A 23,594-nucleotide genomic window follows, 5' to 3' on the forward strand; every position below is an offset into this window, starting at 1 on the left:
ATAAATATACAAGGCAATCTGAGTAGGAAATTGGAGTCTTGGATTTGTCCGTGGCGCATTTTCTACAGTTTTTGTGCACTCATATTATTAAAATAGCATGACCTTTGTAAAAAATATATTCTGAATCGTCTATCAGAGACTGTCACTTCATTCTAATACATCTGAATATTGTTTGTCTCTATTACTGGGTAAAGTAATGGTGATCGCTTCACGTCATAGGCAACAGGCAATCATATCAGAACAAAACAACATTTGTAGATAGGTATTAGTTACTACCACGTTCATCACCATAATATATACACCAAAAATAAACTTTAAAAAACATGAATTGATTAGTCTGTATGATAAGTTAAGTTTTGGGCACCGTTTGTTTGTTTGCTCGCTTGTTTGGCAACTGTGTAATATCTGCCACCTAAACATGGTCATAAGATGTCTGGCCACAATTTCACGCAAGGAAAGAGTACCATCAAACATTAATCATAGTAGGAGGTTCACCCACATCAAATACTTTCAGTTTCAAATAAAGTTAAGTGCTATCCAAGCTACATTTAACATAATCCTACATTGATGGAACAATAATAATTAATGTTTACTATATTGTGGTAACGGATATCGTTAATCGATATTTAACGGATGCCGATATTTATATAGTAACACTTAACACTACGTCTTTTATCCAACTGATTTCACCAAATGCAAAAAACAATGTTTCCACCAAATGTAACGTCAACAGACGTTGAATATTTAACGATTCTCAAACACAATTTCAGTTCCCATTTGACGACTTAGTAGCCTTGTTCTTTTTTATCTGCCCACTATGCTTTTTACTTGTCAAAGTAGACCATACATGTGCTCTTTGTGTCTCTAAGGTTTAAGAAACTGATTTTTAGCAAGCATTATTTGTACTAAACACAATGTGATAACGTCGAGTAGCTAGCGTCCTTTTTGACCCGCCATGTTTTTTTCGGCAACAGTAAACGAAGTGGCTGTCATTTTGTCAACATGAAAATGAATGGATTGTTTTTAGGTTCGTTCGCAGTTGGGTTGTCTAATGGACTCTTTACACGGTATAGAAGACATCGGTGGGACAAACACAGATTACGTGAATTTTTAAATTCATAGCGGATCCCTTGTCAAATGTATAACGGAGAGTTGTGTTAACAAGTTTACGTTTTGGCACGCAGCCAGACCAAAGACAGGAAGTGAGTTGAAAATTTGATATTGACTGTGAACAGAGACATCCTTTCTCGGGTTTGGTTTTTGTACCGTATAGTCTTCATGTTGCACAGGAATATATCCAGGCCAGGTTTTGTAAATGCGGAGACGCTGACTGACGTCATTTGTCGTGTTGTGTGTTTGTTTCAGACACAATGTGTGCTTATTAATAGTCGTTGTGTTTTGTTCCTTTGACAAGTATTTAAATCTGTCTCCTTATTGGACATGTTTGGACTTTTTGATTACACGTTTATATGTCAAACACTTTGCAACAGTTGTTGACATTTTTCTATTTGGAAAAGAAATGAAAAACGTCTATCAGAGGGAAATAATTCAATGTCGATCACAGAGATTTGGCAGGGTATATCTTTTCTAAGAGTGAAGGCGGGCCCTGCTAAAATCTGAAAAGAAAGGACTTAGTTTTCCTGAAGCTCACTCACTCAAACATCCACTCACCCAAACACCCACTCACTCACTCACTCACCCACTCGGTACAATACCTCAATCACTGTTTTCGTGAAGATCAACTGGACTGAATTATGTTACAAGCGCGTGGCGTGTTTTCTCACGCAGTCGGTCATCCTAATAATATTTACGTAAAGTATAATTTGAGAAAGAGCATCCTTAATGAACCACCCATTTGGCCTTACATGAGATGTTCTCTGAGATTAGCATCACATGACTGTACCTCTGGTATACAGTTTGCACACTGTCTTCATGTAACAAACAAGGAACCATAATGAGTGCTTTGACCTTGTTTCATTGGGATCCAACTCACAAGATGGGACAAAATCTGTCAATGGTTCATATGCGGTGTGCCAAATTGATGGACATCTGCTACTGGTATGGTGTGTCAAATTGATGGGCATTTGTTACTGTGTGGTGTGCTAAATTGATGGACATCTGCTACTGGTATGGTGTGTCAAATTGATGGACATCTGCTACTGGTGTTGTGTGTCAAATTGATGGGCATCTGTCACTGTGTTGGTGTGCAAAATTGATGGGCATCCTGTTCTGGTGTGATATGCCAAATTGATGGGCATCTGTTACTGTGTTGGTGTGCCACATTGATAGGCATCTGCTACTGGTGTGGTATGCCAAATTGATGGGCATCTGCTTTTTGTGTGGTATGCCACATTGATGGACATCTGCTACTGGTGAGGTATGCCAAATTGATGGACATCTGCTACCGGTATGGTGTGTCAAATTGATGGGCATCTGTTACTGGTATGGTGTGTCAAATTGATGGGCATCTGTTACTGGTGTGGTGTGCCAAATTGATGGGCATCTGTTACTGGTGTTGTATGCCAAATTGATGGGCATCTGCTACTGGGATGGTGTGCCAAATTGAAGGGCATCTACTACTGGTGTGGTGTGCCAAATTGATGGGCATCCTGTTCTGGTGTGATATGCCAAATTGATGGGCATCTGATACTGTGTAGGTGTGCCAAATTGATGGGCATCTGCTACTGGTGTGGTGTGCCAAACTGATGGAATTCTGCTACTGATGTGGTATGCCAAATTGATGGACATCTGCTACTGGTGAGGTATGCCAAATTGATCGGCATCTGCTTCTGGTGTGGTATGCCAAATTGATGGACATCTGCTACTGGTGTGGTGTGCAAAATTATGGGCATCCTCTTCTGGTGTGAAACGCCAAATTGTTGGGCATCTGTTCCTGTGTTGGTGTGTCAAATTGATGGGCATCTGCTACTGGTATGGTGTGTCAAATTGATGGGCATCTGCTACTGGTGTTGTATGCCAAATTGATGGTCATCTGTTACTCTGTAGTGTGCAAAATTGATGCGCATCTGCTTCTGGCGTGGTATGTCAAAGTGATGGTATATGCTATTATTGTGATATGCCAAACTGATGGGCATCTGCTACTGATGTTGTATTCCAGATTGATGGGCAACAACTCTCCGTGTGGTATACCAAAACAGCAGATTCGGAAAAAACTGGCCATGCCTTTGTTAGTTTTGACTAAACCTTTGTTAACGTATAGATAATCTATGAATATGGGATTTTGAATATAGGTTGGCCCGTTTGGTCATCTGTCAAGAATCCAATGAGCGAATTGTGAGTTTACATTACCACAATAGCATTGGAATGATATCATATAATACTCATACAATACAATACGACTCTAAGGCCCTTGTGTATTGGAAAGACAAGTGTCATACATTTAGCTTGAAGGTTTCTAATCTATCACTATGTTATGCTGTGCTATAGAAGGACAATACACAGCCTCCTTTTTGAACGATAACGTGAGGATTATATGGTACTGCTTGTTCACCTCATCAGCGTTAATACAAGATAACCTTGAAAACGGATTAAGCGCCTTGTCCACATTGAAACTGCTTAGGAAACCGTGTAATATATGCACATCGACTAGTTTCCATACTATGAAAACTATGGAATATATCGATTTTTGAAATATATGCCCACTGACATGTACGGATATATCTAAACTATGTTTACATAACGAATAGTCAAAGAATTGCACAGTTGTGTTGACGACACGGTCTATAGTATGAAAGGATGTATTTTTTATTGCTTGGCGATTCTGCTGGGGAATGTGTTTACAGGCTAACCGAGTTTGTGTGGTCCTTGTGCATATATGTTAAAGCACAACCAACTATGATTCATGAAATTGTTTATACAGAACAGCAAAATCAATTGAACAATATATGTTCATGAAAAGAGAGACGGATTTAAAAAATGTCGAGGGTTGAAGTAATCAAATTCACGTTTATTCAACCAGTGTTAACTTTGTTTAACACCGAATAACGTTGATGGTTTCTGTTAAAGCTGAAGCAACCCTTGGGAGAATCACATGTCTTTAATAATTCAAACAACGCTTCACGATCGCCGCATTTCCTTTTCGTTGAAGAACAAAGTAATTGATTTAATGTCTCAAACTAAATTGAACGTTCTTGAATATCGAGACGAAGCACTGTTGATAGTCAGTGCTAGACTAACTCATTACATCAAAGCAGTAAGAAGGTTCAAAAGTATTCAAACGAAGTCATATAAACAATGAAAAGCGGATTTTCAAGTATGAATATCAGCTGATGATTAAACGATTTTACATAAAAAACAAACAATGGAATGTCCAATACCAATATATTCAAATGATATCATTTCTTTTGCAGGTGTATGAAATTCCTGGTCAATAGACCTGGGCATTCTAAATTGTAAGATGGCGGAGGGATGCCACACTTCCGGTTATTATCACCCTCCACGTCCGCCATTGCACAACATGTCCGCCATCTTGAATGTTCCCGCAAATGATGCAGGATTATAATAGAGCAGCTGAAAACTGCCGAGACCGAGAACTCCTTGATGTTATCCTTCAAAAGCAAGACGAACACCGCAGTGACGCCGGATCTCGCATATCCACGCTTCTCGCAAGAACTAACGGGAACCTCAGTCGGCCATCGAGCTTCTCCAGACGATCTCTGAACCTCTCGCGCCAAAGTCTCGCAAGCGCGTCACGTGTCACGCTGTGTGAAAAGGAGAGCAGCGTCATCAAGTTCCTCTACAGTCTTGGCCTTCTGTGTCTCGCCTCCCTCATTCTGTGTGTCCTGTCCCTTCAGATTATCTTCTCCCTGGGGGGTGCGGAGGTGGACTTTACCCCCGGGACTGGCGCCACCCTCATCAACTCCACCTCTGTGTATGACAGTGTGCTGGAGGTTACAGTTGCTATGTCAATGTTTGTCATTATGATGGACATTTGCTGTCTCATGGTGTGTTCAATGCAATGTTTCTTCGCATCCAAGATTCTCAAAACCACGGAGGGAGAAGAAAGGTAAGAGGTTAAAACGTTTGGGTGCGTCATATGTTCATGTGAATGGGCTTATTCGTTGTGTCACACAGGAACCGTATTGCACTTCTTCCGTAACAGATCACTGGATTATAATCGTCTTAAGGTAGCAATTAATGTTAAAGCGTTCATTCGTCTCACCGAAGGCCCGGGTTCGATTCTCCTCATGGGTACATTGTGTGAAGCCTTTTTCTGGTGTTCCCGGTCTCCATAATGTTAAAATATTCAATTTCTTAAAAGCAACGCGTAAAACCCACTCACTCATTCACTCTCTCATTGATAACGAAAACGTTTAACAAGTTTTCGGGCGAGTAATACTGACATACAATTTAACAAATCTTCGATGATGTATACATTATATACAAGTGTGGTCGTCGTACGTTCAACATTTTATGCCTTGCTTTTGAAATAAATTCAATCCGTGTAGTATCCAGTACAGACATCACGTACTGGTTTGTTACCGTGATCACTCGAGCTTATGCATAGCAACGTTTTCACTTGACATTTTTTTTATATCTTAAACTGCAATCTTACCAGAGCCCAGAAATAAAACTCTTTAGTCAGCCACACTGATAGACAGAATTTGCCTAATTATTTACGCCAATGTTGTATAAGTGGCATTTTAAATTCCCCACATCTTACAGAATTCAGGCGAACAAACGCGGTGATAGGACAACTACCATGTCAATCCAATGTCAAGGAAAATGAAATTCCCTTGAATGCTTAAGAGAAGGTGATTTAAATCCTATCAGTCTGAATTATCACCCTTGCGTCACCGGCCTATTAAATCCACTGAACTGTGGCAAATCAACACTTGTCATGGATTACAAGAGACGGCAGACGTCATCCCAACTTTATGCAATGGCTTCCGCCAGCCATTTTGGCTGTCCATGTCGCGCAGCAAAGGACATAAAAGCTATTCTGAGCCACTATTTGAGATCTCATGAAAACTATCTTTGAAGTGATTCATAACATTTCATACTTAATGGCCATTGACACCTACAGCTTTCTCGGTGATTTGCTCTGCTCTGAAGAAATTTCATACACGTCAGGTAATTTGCAGGAACATCAATACTGGAGTTGGTCCGAGGGCCAGAAAGTCCAGGCAGCCTGCAAGTGCTGGTCATAATCGTGATCGTCTCCTGTCAATCTCTAATCACTACATGTCTTGCTTTAAGTGATAATCTGTCCCAGCTCTGGCCTGGTGATTGGATGAGAACTACTCTATTATCATTCCCATCAAACTGAGAATTAATTTTGATAAAGTCCCTGACCTATGTAAGCTAGTCTCTCTCCGATTTAAATCAGCAGCACGAAGTTCTGAGTGGGAACTTTATGTCTGCAATATCAGCTAATAACATGGGCACACACACGGTAGAGGTAGACAGTCTGGTCTAATCTCGCGGTAAATATTCAAGAATGTATGACTTGTGTATGGACGGTGAGACGTGAAATTATTACTTAACGTTCTATAATCTCGATAAAGGAGAACTGATTCCCAGAGGGGACTTTACTAACAAGAAACCAATTAACATACCGTCTGGAGACAGGTGTTATGTGACCAGATAAAATCACCGATGGTGTAAGCGTTGTGATTGCTTTATCTGTTCGGGTTGAAGTTGAAGTATTAAACGATTTTACGTCCGTCATTATGAAAGAAGGATGTGTCATGTTGGTTGTTGTTGATCCTAAAAACACATTCATTGTTTGTTGATAAAGTTTAAAATTGTCTAATGTCGTAAGGTCACACACGATATATTATTTGTTCTTCCCAGTTTGTTCTTAAAATTTTTAACTAAAAGGTGTTATATGTAATAATTATATAATACATAATACGAGTTTGTATTACGTAACAACCATTGCCATGCGAACCTTTAAAATCTGCTGTAGCCATTTAAAAAAAATTCCGACGAAAAAAAGGTATACTTTGATTTGACTTTAGGGACCGTCCATTTGATATTCGGGTAGGAGTCTGGGATTTGTACGGAGACTACTTATTTCTTGCAACAATTTCCTTTTTCTCAACAGCGAAGTTTGTTTTTTCAAATCATTTTCTGGGACAATTCTATTTTTAGATAAAATCCTCACAACCCCCCCCCCCCCCCCCCCCCCCCCCCCCATCCCCATCCCCACCCCAAGAATATTAAATGTTCGGCCCCTTAACGGGACACACCCAGTTACAACAAGTTGACGAATGGATTCTCGTGTTATGGGCGTCCAATCTCTCTTTTACTTCTTCCATGATAATAGCGCGTTTTCTATGCTTGTACCACCAAGCGCCTTACTCAGACGTATGTAGATTTAATGGGAAGTCAGGTTCATCAATCATGTTATATTTGTATAACCTGTTCAACTCATAGATATATCAGCCCTGCAGATGAGCATATGTCAAAACACTGTATGGAGCTCACGGGCGGCCATTTTTCAATACCCCTGGAGGTTCATTTTCTTCCTTGACTCTAGCATCTTTATGATTGATCCGACTGAGGAGCTTCGATCACCAATAGACGTTTCCAGGATGACGAGGATCGATTCTGAATATCAAATTATCGATCAGCCCTAGAATTGTCGTCGAGGTGACGATGACGAACTTAAATGTCTAATGAAGGTCCTTAATTACCCGTGAACATCAATTGAAGCAATAGGTTACAAGCGTGGCTGATGAACCGGAAACTCTCTCGATGGTGTCAGATCGATGCTCTCCTTGTAACCGCGCGTTACAATGCGCAGCCATGGAAAGGAATGTGACACTTCGTCAACCGAGAGTCGTATTATACCAGGCCAATACTTCGAGATAACAGAAAACTCGAGACAGGCAAGGTGCACCTTTCGATATTCATTTAATGCTATTTTAAGTTTGACAGCACGGTTACATCAAGCCAAACCATTCGTTAATAAATATGGACTGTGATATATGTTTTGGTCAAGTTGAACGAGGCAGAATTCAGTTATTTGATTCAAATCAAAGTTAAATTCTTTGGTTCAAGCCATTTTATCATGCAGCAATTGCTTCATTTACCCATCTTCTTTATACACCTCTATGCTTATCCCATCCCGAACCATGCCTTATTGTATTAGCTAGGAAAATTCTGATATTCATTTGTAACGGTGGAACAATAACACCACACGCTGAATAATACGAAATCCTTTGTTTATTGCAGATCAAAGTCACGGTACACAATAACATCAGTGAAAGCCGTAGACAGAAACTGAACATAATGTAAATGGGAAGCAATTTGGAGTCATTTCAACTTCAATATATTTGCCCAGCTAATATCCTCCATAAAAATCGAATCTTTATAACCAAGGCCCTCATCCTGGATCGTCATAGACGGTTTGGCGTGTAATGCGGGCATCAATTCAGCGAGCTGCCTTCAGCTTCAGCAACACGCACAAATTAAATTCATAACCTGATTTACCCAATAAACAGAATAACCCATTAGGCAAATGAGTTCCTAAAGGAATGTCACAACACTGCAGTTACCCACGTTGGGCGTGGGTTTCACCAAACAGTGTTCCTCACAGAGGAGATGCACGCGTGAGTTTGCAAACTTTATACCAGTTTATCGTCAGTGGTTCTAAAGAGCGGGGAAAACTTCGGAATCGAGTTTCATGATTACTACTTTGAAGTCGTCGGTCATTGTGACATTTCTGGTCAATGCTTCGCCAAATATTTAGTCTCTCTGAAACTTAAGTTATTGAAATATTACTCGGTTGCGCTAAAACCACACCGCCATGTTGATTTGTCCTGGTGGCATTCTTATAAACGTGTAATGTGTTTTTATCATGGAACACAATTTCTGTTGGAGTTCTGGTTGTATTAAGTTATTGATTATTGAGCATGTGGTATTTTGTGTTATGTGCTTAACGTTGGTTTCACTCCTTAAAACAGAAGAAAATACTTAAATGCAAACCAAGCTCTTCATGCATGCAACGGTGAGGGTGATTCAATGCCTGATAGTGACGCTGAGGAGAATAACATGTGATTTTGTAAAGATTTTACGAGAAGAAATTGACTAAACGTGTCATTAGTCTCTCAGTTCCTCCTAATAATGTACCGTCATGAAGCTGTAATTCGTCAAACATACAATCACACTATCAAACCCAAACATATTCCTTTGTTCAAATTGTACAAGGCTTACGATCATACACAACACTGCCAATTACCCGATTTTCCATCCAACAAATATCCCGTAGAAGAAGAAACTTTGAAGACGAGTGGTGGGTCACGACACGTCCATGCATCCTAATCAAGCAGGGCATAAAAACTGTCAAGTTTGGGTTCTACAAAGTTTTACGTCTTGGCAATAAATTGGACTTCTTTTTGATGCAATAACATATTATCCAGAGAAAAATTGAAATAAAAACTGGCCTAACATTTTCTTGTCCATGAAAACGACACGGCGTTGACATCATTCGTCCCTGTGGACGAACCAGTAACAACATTTACCAACCTCCATCACGCGTTATGCGCCAAGTCTCCACTCTACTCACATAATCGTGAAAATGTACAATGTGAAATCTAATTCATCATTGTTAAAGGGGGGTTATCCCTGCCACTCGCCCAATTCACTTTGTCCTTAGGACACATTCACACCATCAGGTTCCTCCGAGCATTAAAAGAAGCTTATACGCAAGAAGTTCAGATCACTTCTTTCCGCGGAACCTTGGAGTTTTTAGGCTATGGTAATTCGATTCTCTCCTGTGATAAGGTTGCATTATTTCTTTCAGCAGTTTGGTAACTAGATGAGTGAGATGCTATTACAGATGTGTTAGAGTGGTAGGGACACGTATCAAGGTAGCTTCATTGGTGTCTTAAAGGTATCACATATAATAACAGAAGCTAGACCTAAGGAAGTATGTGAGCTCTGTGACGGGGTTGACTTAGGTCTCAGGAACATGAGATAGATAACTGGCTGTGTCTGTTGGACAGCTGTAGAAGGTGGTAATGAAGTGTATCTTGACATATACAACATGAGAACTCTAGACAACAGTTGATCTATTGCGTTGTACACAGGGGCCGACTATGAACAATTTTCAAAACTTAATGGTAATAAATACGTTACTAGTTGACAATCGTGTACAATAAAATGGAATTATGTGCCTTGAGAAGTCTTATAAATATATGAGTTATTTTACAGCAGTTTTTGTCGGAGGACCACTCGTGGCAATCAAAACAAATTAATTTTTACAAAACTCATACAGTGATATTAAGAATAAACATAGAGATTTTAAATAGACTTTGCAACAGGGACTGATAATTAATGATAAGAAGCAATTAACGACCGAAGAATGTTTTCTTTAAAACATTAATCAACTGACAATCCAAATATTCTCAAGAGCATGTTAAATGTAGAAGTTTATATGAACTCTCCTATTATAAGATCTCTTAAAATGGGTTTATTCATTATGTTAATATGGCAGATTTGGTGAAATGAAATCCCCTAAACACGTCGAGATATTAAACGATGATATATTATAGAATATATGTTTTTCGAAATAGACAAAAATGTATATATCTAATATAAAGTCACCTTTATCAGAAACTGTTGTTTCACCTCACAGTTTCCAGAACATGTCCGGGGGCATGACCTGTGTATCTTCAATAGGCCCAACTTGGACATGTTGTGTAATGCCCATATGATATTAATCCCTTTATTGTAAGATGGCATTATTACTAGTAACCTTTTTTAAAGCAACGCGTTTCCGATAAAGGGCATCATCTGATTCTATGCAGTCCATGCGTATTGCTGCCGGTCTTTCATGATGTATTTCCCGATGGACACATTTTAATAACAGACAGAAAGAAACCAATATTCTTGAAATGCATTTTGTTCAAATGAATGCTCTGCGAAAATAGCACGTTTCTGTTCAAACTGGAAGCTTTGATACGAGGCTTACATTTGTACGAATTATTTCAACCGCGCTCAGATTCTACCTAAAGTGGAGATGTTTTACACATTATTATGGACGTCTGCGCGGTTGCTGCAAGTAGATATGGTATTGGCAGAGCCAGATTGACGGCTCTTGTCCGGCGGCAGACAACCCGGTTCGAGGTGGAGTTAGAACTTCACACACGCTGTTTTCGGTTGATACTTCGTGGGCAAACCGGCAATGGTGGTACCTAAGTCAGCACTTACTGAAGTAAATATCAGCGACCAAATGCTGAGTTAATTACAGAACAGATTTATTGGTTTTGTAGGTCAGGCTTCCCATTTACAACACAGTGTGAGAGGGATGTGGCAACTTAATGTGGCTGGATCACACAGTGGATGCTTGTCACTTTACCACAGTTTGGTCCCTAAAGCCCTAAGGAACCTACCCGTGTAACCCCTACCCCTACCCTATATACGCACGCATGCACACCCGAAAGTAAGCACACACGCACGAAAGCACGCACGCAGACTATCGACATATATCAGAAAATATGATTATTATTTATTGTAGGATTATGTCTTAGCAATTTGCGCCTGCATGACAAACTATGTACAATCTATTATCCGGATTAGATCTACCCGCAGTGCTTTAACATGTCACCTCTGGCTGAAGGAAGTCCCAGAGGTTTGTTTGTATTGGAAACAATTGATTGGTGACAACCTTGGACGACTCACAGCTGCCACCTGGCTGAGGAACAACAGCATCATGTGCAAGATACATACACGCTTAAATAAAACGTATTCTGGAGCTTTGTCGGAGTACTGTGACAGGGTATAGTTATCAGGTAACTCCGAATGAATAAATCCATCAGTTCACGAGACTCCGGTAATTCAACACTGAATACGGTGTAACAGTCTAAACTTAGAAAAGTCGATACCTGAAGAGTACTTATCTCAGAGGGTGGTAACCAGGTCCTGCACACTAAACAAGGAATTCCTTGAGGCAACTGCAATTCATCGGTTCCGTCAACTTAAACAATATCAAGGTAACTTTCTTTTAATCTGTTTATTTTATTAAACCTAGTGTGAGACTTCTAAAAAAGTATCTAATACACCCAAAGCAGAATAAAAGATGAGGTTTCTAAAACCAGAAATTGACAATCTGTCTTTCTAAGAAAAAACAGTGAAGAAAGGTCACCTAGTAATCAATACAAACAATTCCAAAATCGTTGCAGCTAGGACCCTTGGTGTGTTTCGTGTTCATGTACCATCACATCGAGATTCATGAAACTCATAATTTGACACCAGACATTTAGGTAACAGAAAGAACGTTGACTGGAGCCACAACATTCCCAATATATATCCCTTGGCGTATCAATACAATTTCGTCTTCATATTAACAGGAATATTTCCGCATGTGAGCGTCTAAATTGCCCCCTTCTCACTATAACTGAATGAGGTACAGAGTCGTTAGACATCAAGTCTCAAACGTATAGTGTTATTCGACGTTTCGATATTCACAGAAATTAATGTTTAACGTTTCTCCGAGGAAGTGACAAGTGAGCACAAAGGAAGTGCTAATTGTGCGAAGCTCAGTATAAAACTAAAGGAGATCACTGCCATCAATGAAGACACAATTGAATGCGAATAGTTCCTTATCACCAAAAAATGACAATTGTAGCTGACGAAACCGTGGAAACATGATCAGACTTCCATGTTGTATGACTAGGGCCATCGAATTGTGTTTTCGAAATACACAAATTTATTTCTCGTATGGCAATATAATTTCCTAAGCGGAATAAATCCATTGATCTGCGCTGTTCCTTAAAGCAAAATATTTTCAATGTCGGAATACTGATGAGGTTCAAAGTATGTTTCCAACCGTTTCTGGGAAAGACCCTTTTTCGCACATCATGCACCGATACCACCATTTTGCTGGAGTGCGGCGTTAAACAGCAAATAAACATACATACACTGTTAATTTGGGATACATTATGAAAATATACCATTTCATCTTAAGGCCAAAGCAAGTATTGTTCGTATTATTCACCCTAGATTTTGTCTTTTGTTAGGTTTAGGTATTACAATTATTATACTATTATATAAAACAAGAGTTCAATATATATATATTGAATTCTTGTTTTATATAGGGTTATTAATACGAACAATACGAACAATATATATACATATATATAAATCTCCGTTGATGGTAAGTCTTCTGATTCTGGTTATTTTACTCATAACGGTGCTTTCATTAAACTTGTGCATCTTAAGACCTGCATCACCTTGGGATTTTCGCCTATGAAAGGCGCCATGAGATACATGAAATATTGTTCAAAGGGACGTTGAATACACTCACTATTTCAGTCAAATGTTGGGCCTGTGGATAGGTTGGACATGACCCTACTCTTTTATTATATGAAATATTTGCATGCTATTCTGTACACAAGATGGTGTCACCAAATACCAAAATACGGTAAAACATAGCACGTCTTGCCTTTCATGGCGCTCGACATTAAGAGGATTAAACAAAGTATGACCGTCGCAGACTCGGTATCACGTGCCTGTGTGGGATATCAATGTTAAACGGCATGGTCAGCCAGCGTTATACCACTGTGTGTTTGTCTGTTTGTTTAACGGCGCACTCAGCAATATTCAAGCTATATGGCGGCGGTCTGTAGATAATCGAGTCTGGACTAGGCTGTCGAGTGATTGACATCATGAGCATCGACCTACGTAATTGGGATACGATGAATGACATCAGCCAAGTCAGCGAGCCGGATCACCCGATCCCGTAAGTCGCCTCTTAGGCAAGCTTGGGTTGCTGCAGACTTATTCTACCTCGGATCTTCACGGGTCTTAATACTGGCATAAGTACGGACCAGTACAAGCTATACAATAGTGTGTGTGTGTGTGTGTGTGTGTGTGTGTGTGTGTGTGTGTGTGTGTGTGTGTGTGTGTGTGTGTGTGTGTGTGTGTGTGTTTTGTGTGTGTGTGTGTGTTTTGTGTGTGTGTGTGTGCGTGCGTGCGTGCGTGCGTGCGTGCGTGTGTGTGTGTGTGTGTGTGTGTGTGTGTGTGTGTGTGATCTGATGTTTACTGAGAAAACAATATGTGAAATGACTTCCTCATTGATAACATCTGTATACAATTTGCGGGTAAGACATTTAGGCAAGAAGTAGGCATCCTCATGGGCTCAAACTGTGTTCCCCTTCTTGCTGATCTGTTTCTTTATGCACATGAATCAGAATTTCTGCTCGGATTGGCAAAGTCAAAAGTAGGTAATGTGGCCAAGACGTTTAACTAAAGCTTCAGGTATATCGATGAGACCACTTCATCTGTTTTATATTTACATCTATACATAAAGATTCAGAGTGACAAATCAATCTCAGCAATACTGAATGACAATATCTTTCCAATAGTCATTTTTCCCTTTATGTCGAGCAATATTCCTGCAGCTCCAGCCCTTGGTGTCTACATTTCACAACTTTTGAGGTACAATCGAGGATGCTCTTTCTACTACAAACCGCCTCCGTGGTCTAGAGGCAGAGCGTCCGCCCGGAGAGCGGAAGGTCGGGGGTTCGATCCCCGGCCGCGTCATGTTAAAAGATGATGCTTGTTGTTACCCTGTCTGGCGCTCGGCATTAAGGGGCTAAAACAAGGACTGGTCGGCTCGGAGTCAGTATACTGTGTCTGAGTGAGGTATTCATGTCAAACTGCCGCATGGTATCTCGGTGTGCTAGCACTAAAAATCGGCATCAGTCATGACTAGTACAAGCAGCCACACCACACACACGTGCATGCACGTCGCTATATAAGTGCAATAATCTTAGACGCGACGTTAAACCCAATGTCACCTCACCTCACCGTTCTACTACAATTTCAAAGAGCGTCATTCGACTCTTGCTCAGTAGCTGTTTGATCAAGGTTACAACATTCAAATCCTCAGTGTAAGCTTTCAAAAGGTTTTATGGTAGGCATGTGGGTTGACATTTCAAAATTCGGTCATTGTGCTATGTGAGCACCAGGCAAGGTAACAACAAGTACCATCTTTTAACGTACGTCAGTATGACGCGACCAAGGTATCAAACCGTCGATCTTCCACTCTCTGGGCAAACGCTCTATTCACTAGACCATTGAGGCGGTCACTTCAGTTTAGTGAGGGTAACCTAGTCACTTGTACCAGTACCGTCCGCGTTGAAATCCAACAACAATTCTAGCCGTTTTCTCGACTGTCTTGTATCACAGCCAACTTGTTTGTTGAAGCTTGGAGTACGTCTTTAGCACGTAGTAATTCTATTTCGTTGCGTGGTAACATTTTAGTGATGTCTTTGAGGACAATGTTAAGTAGATAAATTGATGCCCATTATGATCTGGAGGTTCAATGGAGCGAGTGTAATGGCGAGTACGTGGTTATATGTGAGTGTTGTGATCTCACCAGTAATGAAATAACAGTAGTCCTTCGCGAGCTATGCTCTTGGATAATTCCTACGGGATTGGGATAAACTGATTTTAGTACAGTTTCACCGAGCCATGGGAACAACACACTATCATCTCAGGAAGTTCCGCTTTTAAACAGTGTGATTGGAAATAACAATCTTAAACATCGTCGATATTGGTTATATTCGCTAGATTATAAACTGTGATTTGATCTTGAAGACTCAAAACATGAATATCTGCAAAAAACAAAAGTTGGGATCTGATGTGTTTTCTTTTCGGATTTCTAAACAGTCCCTACTCTGTACATGGCATTGGGAAAATGAATCATCACTGCCAAAGGGATGCTTGAAGCAAACGAAAAGCAATATAACAAATCAAGGGATGGCATCGCACACGTATCCCTATCTGAATTACCATCCAGATAACCATTCGTTAAAACAGTCAGGCAGAGTAGTAGTAATAATTGAAATGTTTTGGAGACTGTCCATGTTTTAATGATCAAATTAATTGCATTGCAGTAAAGATGTATGTGAACCAAGCATTAACGCCAACATACTTTTAAATTATCAAATTCTAGTATTAGATTACATCCAGACATACAAAAAGATGTATTTAAATTAATTTTGGATCAGTGACCGACGATCAGTCAACTTTGTAGATTTATAAAATATGGCCTGTCAACGGCCATTGTGAAGGTCAGAGAACGCAATATATAATCAACCTTTCGAATCCCGAGTTTGATACATGTGTTTTGTCATCTTAGTTTTGACTTTATTTTAAGCAGGAAATTTCCCGGTGTTTTGCATACATATTACATTCTGTCTATGGATAGTGGCTTTATCAATACTTCATCAGAACTGGGTTACTGGAAACGGTCTAGGTGCTCATGAGAACACTTACTCTGTCATTTGTTCTATGAAATGGTATATTTTCTTTTCTGTTTGGTTTTGCTTGGTCAGGTAACGGGATTCTATAAAAGAAGACTAATATCGCCTTGTTCTTTAAACAAAATATCCCATGTCGGTTCGAGTAAGTTTAAGGGGTAAAAGTTTCAAAGTTTTAGAGTGACTATAAGTACCGGACAGTTATTGATTGTCAATGGTGTATATTTGTTGACAATTTAAGTTCCACAAGCAGATTCTATTACTCACTCAGTGCTGCAATGGGTATGATATTATAATAGATATTATATGTGAACATGTCAATATAGGCAGGCAGTCATTGACTACCATGTGAAGATCAAGGTTAGAATTGGTCATCAGCAACCCATGTTTGTTGTAAGTGAGTGAGTTGGGTTTAACGCCGCTTTTAACATTAATTTGTTGTAAGATCCGACTTACGGGATCGAGTGGCCAGGCTCGCTGACTTGGTTGATGCATGTTATCCTATCTCATTTGCGTGGATCAATGCTCATAATGTCAATCCCTGGATTGTTGTTTATATACCGCCGTCATATATTGGCGTATTGCTGGAGTTCGGCGTTCAACAACAAACAAACAAAAAGTTCTCAAATAACCTTACAGATTCCGGGAGGAATGTTCGATCGACTTCAAGTAATTTGCCAAAATACTCCTGTTGAATATATTTTATTCCAAAATATTATGTTCCTGTTTTTACATCATACAATCCATACAATGTCCAAATGGGTTTCCAAAACGCATCCCTGTCAGTCCTGGTTGTTGAAGAAATGGCATGTTGTACCATTTCATGTTCAAAGTGATAAGAACAGAGGTCATTGAATTTGACTAAAGACGTAATGGACGAGGCAGACACCAGTGTTTACCTCACAACAGATCTGGAGTAACATTGTTTGACCTGAGATATCACAATGCAGTCTCTTGTAACTGTTCAAGTATTGTCCAAATCGCTATGGCGTTTTGAATGCCAGCGTCTCTTATCGGAACGGGTATTTCAAGAAGAAGTCTTTACACTCTTCAACGTCTAATGGACCCTTTCAAACCCTATATGTGTCAAACAATTCCGAAACGTCGCGATAGTAGTATATTTAAGAAGTTAGAATCCATAAATTGTGTCTGATGGACCCATTTAAAAGAGTTTGTTTTATGTGTAGGGGATCGCATTTCCTAATAAACAAACGCCAATATGCTTAAACGGGTATGGCGTCTGCGGAATTAACAACCGCAATCATAGTTTTTAGTTTTTATACTATTGATTACATAATCTGCATGGTATACATGCGTCACAAACATATTCTTGAGGTAAACATGCGAGTATGGGGAGTCAATGCTTAATGTTTCTGACATTTTAGTGTTTGATTCGCACCGTAAGTAGGTGCTGTAAATATACGTAATGTTTGTCAAAAATGTTTGTAACTACTTCAAGACAATTATTTAATGAAACAAAATGTATCGCAGCGGCTGTGGAGAGTGTTGAATACACCCCCACATTGTTTTTTTCATTTTGTTTGTTTTGCTTGCAATATTCAAGATATATAACTGCGGTCTTTAAATAATCGAGTCTGGAACAGACAATCCAGTGATTGATACCATGAACATCGATCTACGCAATTGGGATACGAGACATGCATCAACCAAGTTAGTGAGCCTGACAACTCGATCCCGTTATTCGCCCCCTACGACAAGCATAGTCGCCTTTTACGACAAGCATGGGTTGCTGAAGGCCAATTCTACCCCGGGTCCCTCACATTATACACAGGTCAATGGAGTCATGGTCTTCACCCTGTCTACGTAATGCGTTGTATGATACTATATTATAGCCCCTAAGGTAACGAATTAATGTTATTCAACTAAAGAAATATAATATGACCAGGCATCAGGGTGCCGTTGTACAAAACAACCTTAGCGCTATGACTGTCTTAATTCTATGTTAAGGTATGGGAGAAACAATCACAATAGCGCTAAGATCGCTTTGTACAACGGCTCCCTGTTGTCTATTAGATGACGGTTATCCCTAAATTGTGATAATGACAGGGCTTTATTTCGATTCTATTATTGCTTGTAAGGTCTTCAGATACTCAGCACCACAACGTTTGCAGACACGTCACAGTACCCTCTGACGTAATTTGTGAATGCGTGTAAATGGGTGGAAATAACAGCGACGAAATCATTTCCATAATCATACGTCTGAAAGCCGAGTACGTTGTACAAGTCCGACTGTATCACAAGCACGTGTTTGAATCACTTTCAAATAGTGATGATGATGCTCGTGAAAAGGCGAGCGTATCCTGCTCGAACGGTTGCACCCGTTACAAACACATGCAAAGGCAAGTAAAATGTTTAAACACTTGTTCCATGGTAAGTCATCTGTAAGACGACATACAGTAGATAATGTTTTATCCTTGAGTTGACATGTAGTCGGTCGCAATGTTGGGAACACAGAAACACACACATAGAACACACACACACACACACACACACACACACACACACACACACACACACACACACACACACACACACACACACACACACATCACATGCAACACATAACACACATCACACACAACAAACACACACACACGCGCGCACGCACGCACACGCACACACACACACACACACACACACACACACACACACTCGACATTTGAATCTTGCATGGAACCATTACCCTAATAACAATATTATTTGATACAGGAATACACACTTTTACCTGTGGTCAGGGTCAGACGCACTGTAGACTTTAAGAATATCTACAAGCAATACCTTAATGAGTAGAAGCATCCTTTGACTGGAGCAAGAAAACTTCGAAAACATTATACAGTGCACTCTCTTTTCCACAACGAATTGTTCCAGGAGTCGACGTAGGTTATAGCGTTTCACAAATACATTTGTTTTGTAACAACTCTCACATGAAATTACATTAATGAACTCATGAACTACAAAAGCACGAGTCAACCTTTGTTGATGTAAAGAACATTTTTCTGAAGTACTTAAATAATTCTTAGAAATAAGCACCAAATGTCTTGAAATACTGATACCATCTGACGTAAGGGGAAATTGACGATTTGGAAACTGAAGCCATCTCTTTTATCGCAGATGAAGTTCAGAAATGCCCATTATGTCGACTCTATATGCACAGGTCAGGTATGACGTTAATGAACTAGATCATGTGTCTCTAATTTCCATTCTGTTGTATGAATCAGTTGTAGGGATTATACTTCTGTGCTGTATATGAAAACTCACAACTAAGCCGATGTATCCGCTATTCTGACGGGTCATTTAGTTAAAATGGACACAGTGCATAATGAAACAAGATGTATGTAGCTGTACTGCCATCATCCGGATACACCTTTGTCAAATACCTTTCAGCTGCGTCTGGGAGCTCAGAGACGGAAGTGGTATGCAAAGAACAACGGTCTTTACATTTGATTGTCTGCACACAAACTGTCATTTACTCCAGTCAGTGTAAAATGGGTTCCCCTATCTACGGCGCCTGGTATTTGAATCTGCATTAGCGTCTGTCAATGATCTTTCGAAAAGTTCATAGGGCTACTCTTCAGGTCAGTCTAAGCGCGGTTTATTTTGCGCGTCATTGTTTTTTAATGTTTAGGGTTCAATGAAGAGGTTGTCGATAAGAAATGACATCGTTATGTCACCGAATAGATTAATTTGTATCTAGCCAATACCTAAAACCACTCACAGTGTGTCACATGATTTGTTGATAAACCTAATTTCTTCAATACTAAATTACTAGTATTCAACAATTAATTAATAATGGTGAGAGTCATAAAGCCATTGTTAAAAAATATATCAATATATATTGTCTTTACTACTGGATAACCTACGAGGCATAAGCACTTGGTGAACGATATCTCAAAGCGTATTTGCCTTTAATCTTTTAATTACAGTATTTAATCTACTTAACAGATTAGCACCACTACTGTCTAGCCATAGTAGGCGGGTTTTATTGGGATTCCCTACCATCTCACGTGTCTGTAACCTCAAGTCACAGACAAGACCCGCCATAGTTTGTCTTTTATTGCCATGAGGTCACACCGAGGAGGCTTCCTTGTCCTTGGTAAATGGTTTGATACCTTATCACCATTTTGTCTCACATATTTTAACCCGATTCTTTAACAATGATAAAAGCTTGGTCTACTCATAAGCCAGAAAGAAGATTGATATTGTGGGAAATCGTTTCTATTAAGTACCATGGAATTAAACAGTAAATATCACTGATGAGTGTTATTGACAACAATAATATCTATGTATTCAGAGCCTGGAGTAATAAGGGATGACGTTACGCAAAAATGTTCATTGATCTTTTTTGAAGCTAAGTATCAATGCTGATATATGCATATCCATGAAACCGTTATCTCTGTGTGTGCAGCAAAAAGAGTAGCATTGAATGCCCCACAACATACTCAGTCGTCTCGGCACCCAGGTCAGCACATGGCATGACCAGGTTATAGCCTACGTCAGAGTCAGATCCATCTACGTGTGTGGTCTAAAAGAGATCGGTTAGTATTGTCAAACTATTACCGCCGGGTTTCGTCCGTCCACAAATGATGTTAGTGGCCGGCGACAAAGTTACTTCAGGCGTTGACCTTGACCTTGCGGCTAACCTATGAAACCTTAAGGCAAATTAAATTTATATTTTAGAACTTAAATGTAGATTTTGATAATCAATTAAAAAAAGTTGACATTAGTGTTTCATTTTTTGTTCTTTCCGTATTATTACTAAAGTAGAAGAAATATGACATATGTAGCCACGACTTTGTATACAGTAACACTCGGACACATTACACATACAGATTGGCCACGTTCTGTGTACATGTAAGTGGTATATGTATAATATTCATATCATACGACCTGGCTTGGAATGAACCTGGACTTTGATACACCAAGCCCTTGTTGATGGTGGTGTCCATGCTGCAGATTGTTAATGATACCCTGCGTACCCTATTCGCGAACACCTGGTGTCATCAGTGATCCATTCATATAATTGTCACCTCTATTTTGCCTCTTACACCGAGTGGAATCTGTTTAACACTGGTTCTTATACGGCGTTGACGCTTTTTATATCTACCTTCATGCATGTGTGGCTGAATGGGGATACGAGTTTTTGTTCATATGCCCCTCTAGGGAAATGCAAAAACGAGTTCACCAAAGTATGGTACCTGGAAATTAAACACAGCAAAGTAAATCTGTAATCGAAGTCCAGGAAATTGCTCATACGCATGGCGGTGTCTGAAAAAATCGTCCACTGTTAATCACATGATGTCTTTGGTGCGGGCACTGCTGATGTCGCAGGGTAGAAGTTTACGTGGGGAATATCGGATTCGCTTGTCGTTTGATGCTATTCTATCACATTTTTCGCGATAGAAAATCACATGCCAAAATTGCATCATCCAGAGGCAACGGTAAAACGTAATGATATATAAAGATACTTTTTATATATTGTTATTCTTTTATATCCGATTTGTGTGTCATAACCTTATGCGAATGTTCACGCCTACACACGTATAGTTGGAATTAAGAAAGCATTAATGAAACGATGTATAAAGGATATTGCTATTTTCTTGCCAAGTATCAAGTATATATCACCATTTATTAGTAATATAATGACGCAATTACGAATTAAAGTATCTTTCTTTTGTTTACGAATTAAGATGGTCTGGGCTTTTTGCAAAACAATATAAATATATTATAGATAAACCCAATTTAAGAAACATTGGTAGGGAAAGAATGTTGATGTCAGAGATCATCTAATTCTCCATTTTTTCACGGTAACATTATGCGTCTTTCATTGTTGATGATGTCAGTACGGTCCGAAGTGACGTCATTTCCTCTGCAGAGTGGCGAAAACATCACTCAGCATTAAATGAGATTCACTGCAACGTATTTAATAAATATTTAAAAATGACAATACTAATGACGACAAAAACACAATGCATACCATAACAACTGACAAAGTATATCATGTTCCCGGAATCAACTAATCAACTTCGATGTGTTGATCAAAACTAGCAAATAAATCGTAAGAATCGTATAGTTTTAATTAAGAAATGAAATGTGAAAATATATAACGTCAATGACAGAAAAAACCTGTCTCGATTATCTGTCAAAACTACCCGAGGACCCACCCCCCTATTACACGACCCTACACGGGTACCAACTGTAGGTCTCAAGAGATACAAAATGTCCGATTGGGATTTTTTTTCCACAGCACTTGCTGAACGTATTAAGATACATGCATTAAACGATCTGGTCAGGTATACACTGAAGTTGACTTAAGTTATATCTGTATTCAAGATATGAAAAGTCAGAAGGAATGGGTGCTTAGTCAGAAAGATATGCGAACATTAGTGACTTGTAGTGTAACCATAGAGTTATAGATATTTTTTTGTCATTAAACAATATATCACGTGACTAACCACGGGTCCGGGTAGTCCTGTGGGTACCCGGGTCCTACTCAGTACCCACCCGACCCGAGTTACCCGTCCCAGCCCTATTATAAATATAAAGTGACAATCAGAAAAAGCAATCGAATCAAATGTACTGGGCCAGCCAGTTTTGCTCGAGCATAGCTCGCCTTTAACGTATATACGATTTCAACCTGGCGGGTCCCTGCGCGTATATCGAATGTGTCTAGACCTTCTTTCATAGTTCGGATCGTACAGGAAAAGTTTTGAAAAATACTCTCATTTTAGGGTTCCAGACAGGTAAGGAAGTTGTGACAAAATCCGTTTCTGGTTGCTGTGTCGATGAGGTAACACAGCGGAGCGAATACTACATAGTGGAGTAGGCTCGGGGGCACTGTGAGAGACACTTAGAGGAGCTCCCTGCTCTTGTGAAAATGGAAATAGTGGAAGGCCGAAAGTATATACTGAAGTGCATATATAACGCACGGTTGTTTGTTCTTCTGTGTTTTGGGGGTGTTTCATATGCTTCAGTACAAGGTTTGTTTGTTTGTTGTTAATCGCAGTACATGTACTACAATATTCCAGCTATACGACGGGGTCTGTAAATAATCGAGTCTGGATCAGACAATCCAGTGATTGACATCATGAGCATCGATCCACGCAATTGGGATACGATGACATGCATCAATCAAGTGAGCGAGCCTAACCCGATCCCGTTAGTCGCCTTTAACGACAAGCATAGTCGCATTTTACGTCAAGTATTGTTGCTGAAGGCCTGTTCTACCCCGGATCTTAACCAAATATATGTAGAATTCAGATGAAAGATCGATTCTATTGTATTCCGATTTTGTCCTTATTTATTGGACAAATAGATTATTCATGTCCATCCTACGCG

At 39.6% G+C, this 23,594-nt stretch overlaps 1 protein-coding gene across 1 annotated transcript in view; it reads left to right on the forward strand.

Annotated features, from left to right (window-relative positions):
- The window catches only part of LOC124135707, a 56,276-nt gene that overhangs the window by 7,963 nt on the left and 24,719 nt on the right, over positions 1 to 23,594 (forward strand). The window contains exon 2 of the mRNA XM_046501190.2: positions 4,371 to 5,026. Coding sequence (XP_046357146.1) covers positions 4,494 to 5,026 — 533 coding nt within the window. The 5' untranslated portion in view covers positions 4,371 to 4,493. The remainder of the gene's footprint in view (positions 1 to 4,370; positions 5,027 to 23,594) is intronic.

This window comes from Haliotis rufescens, unplaced genomic scaffold (assembly GCF_023055435.1).
Source record: "Haliotis rufescens isolate VD_foot unplaced genomic scaffold, xgHalRufe1.0.p SCAF_1, whole genome shotgun sequence".
Lineage (NCBI taxonomy): Eukaryota > Metazoa > Mollusca > Gastropoda > Lepetellida > Haliotidae > Haliotis > Haliotis rufescens.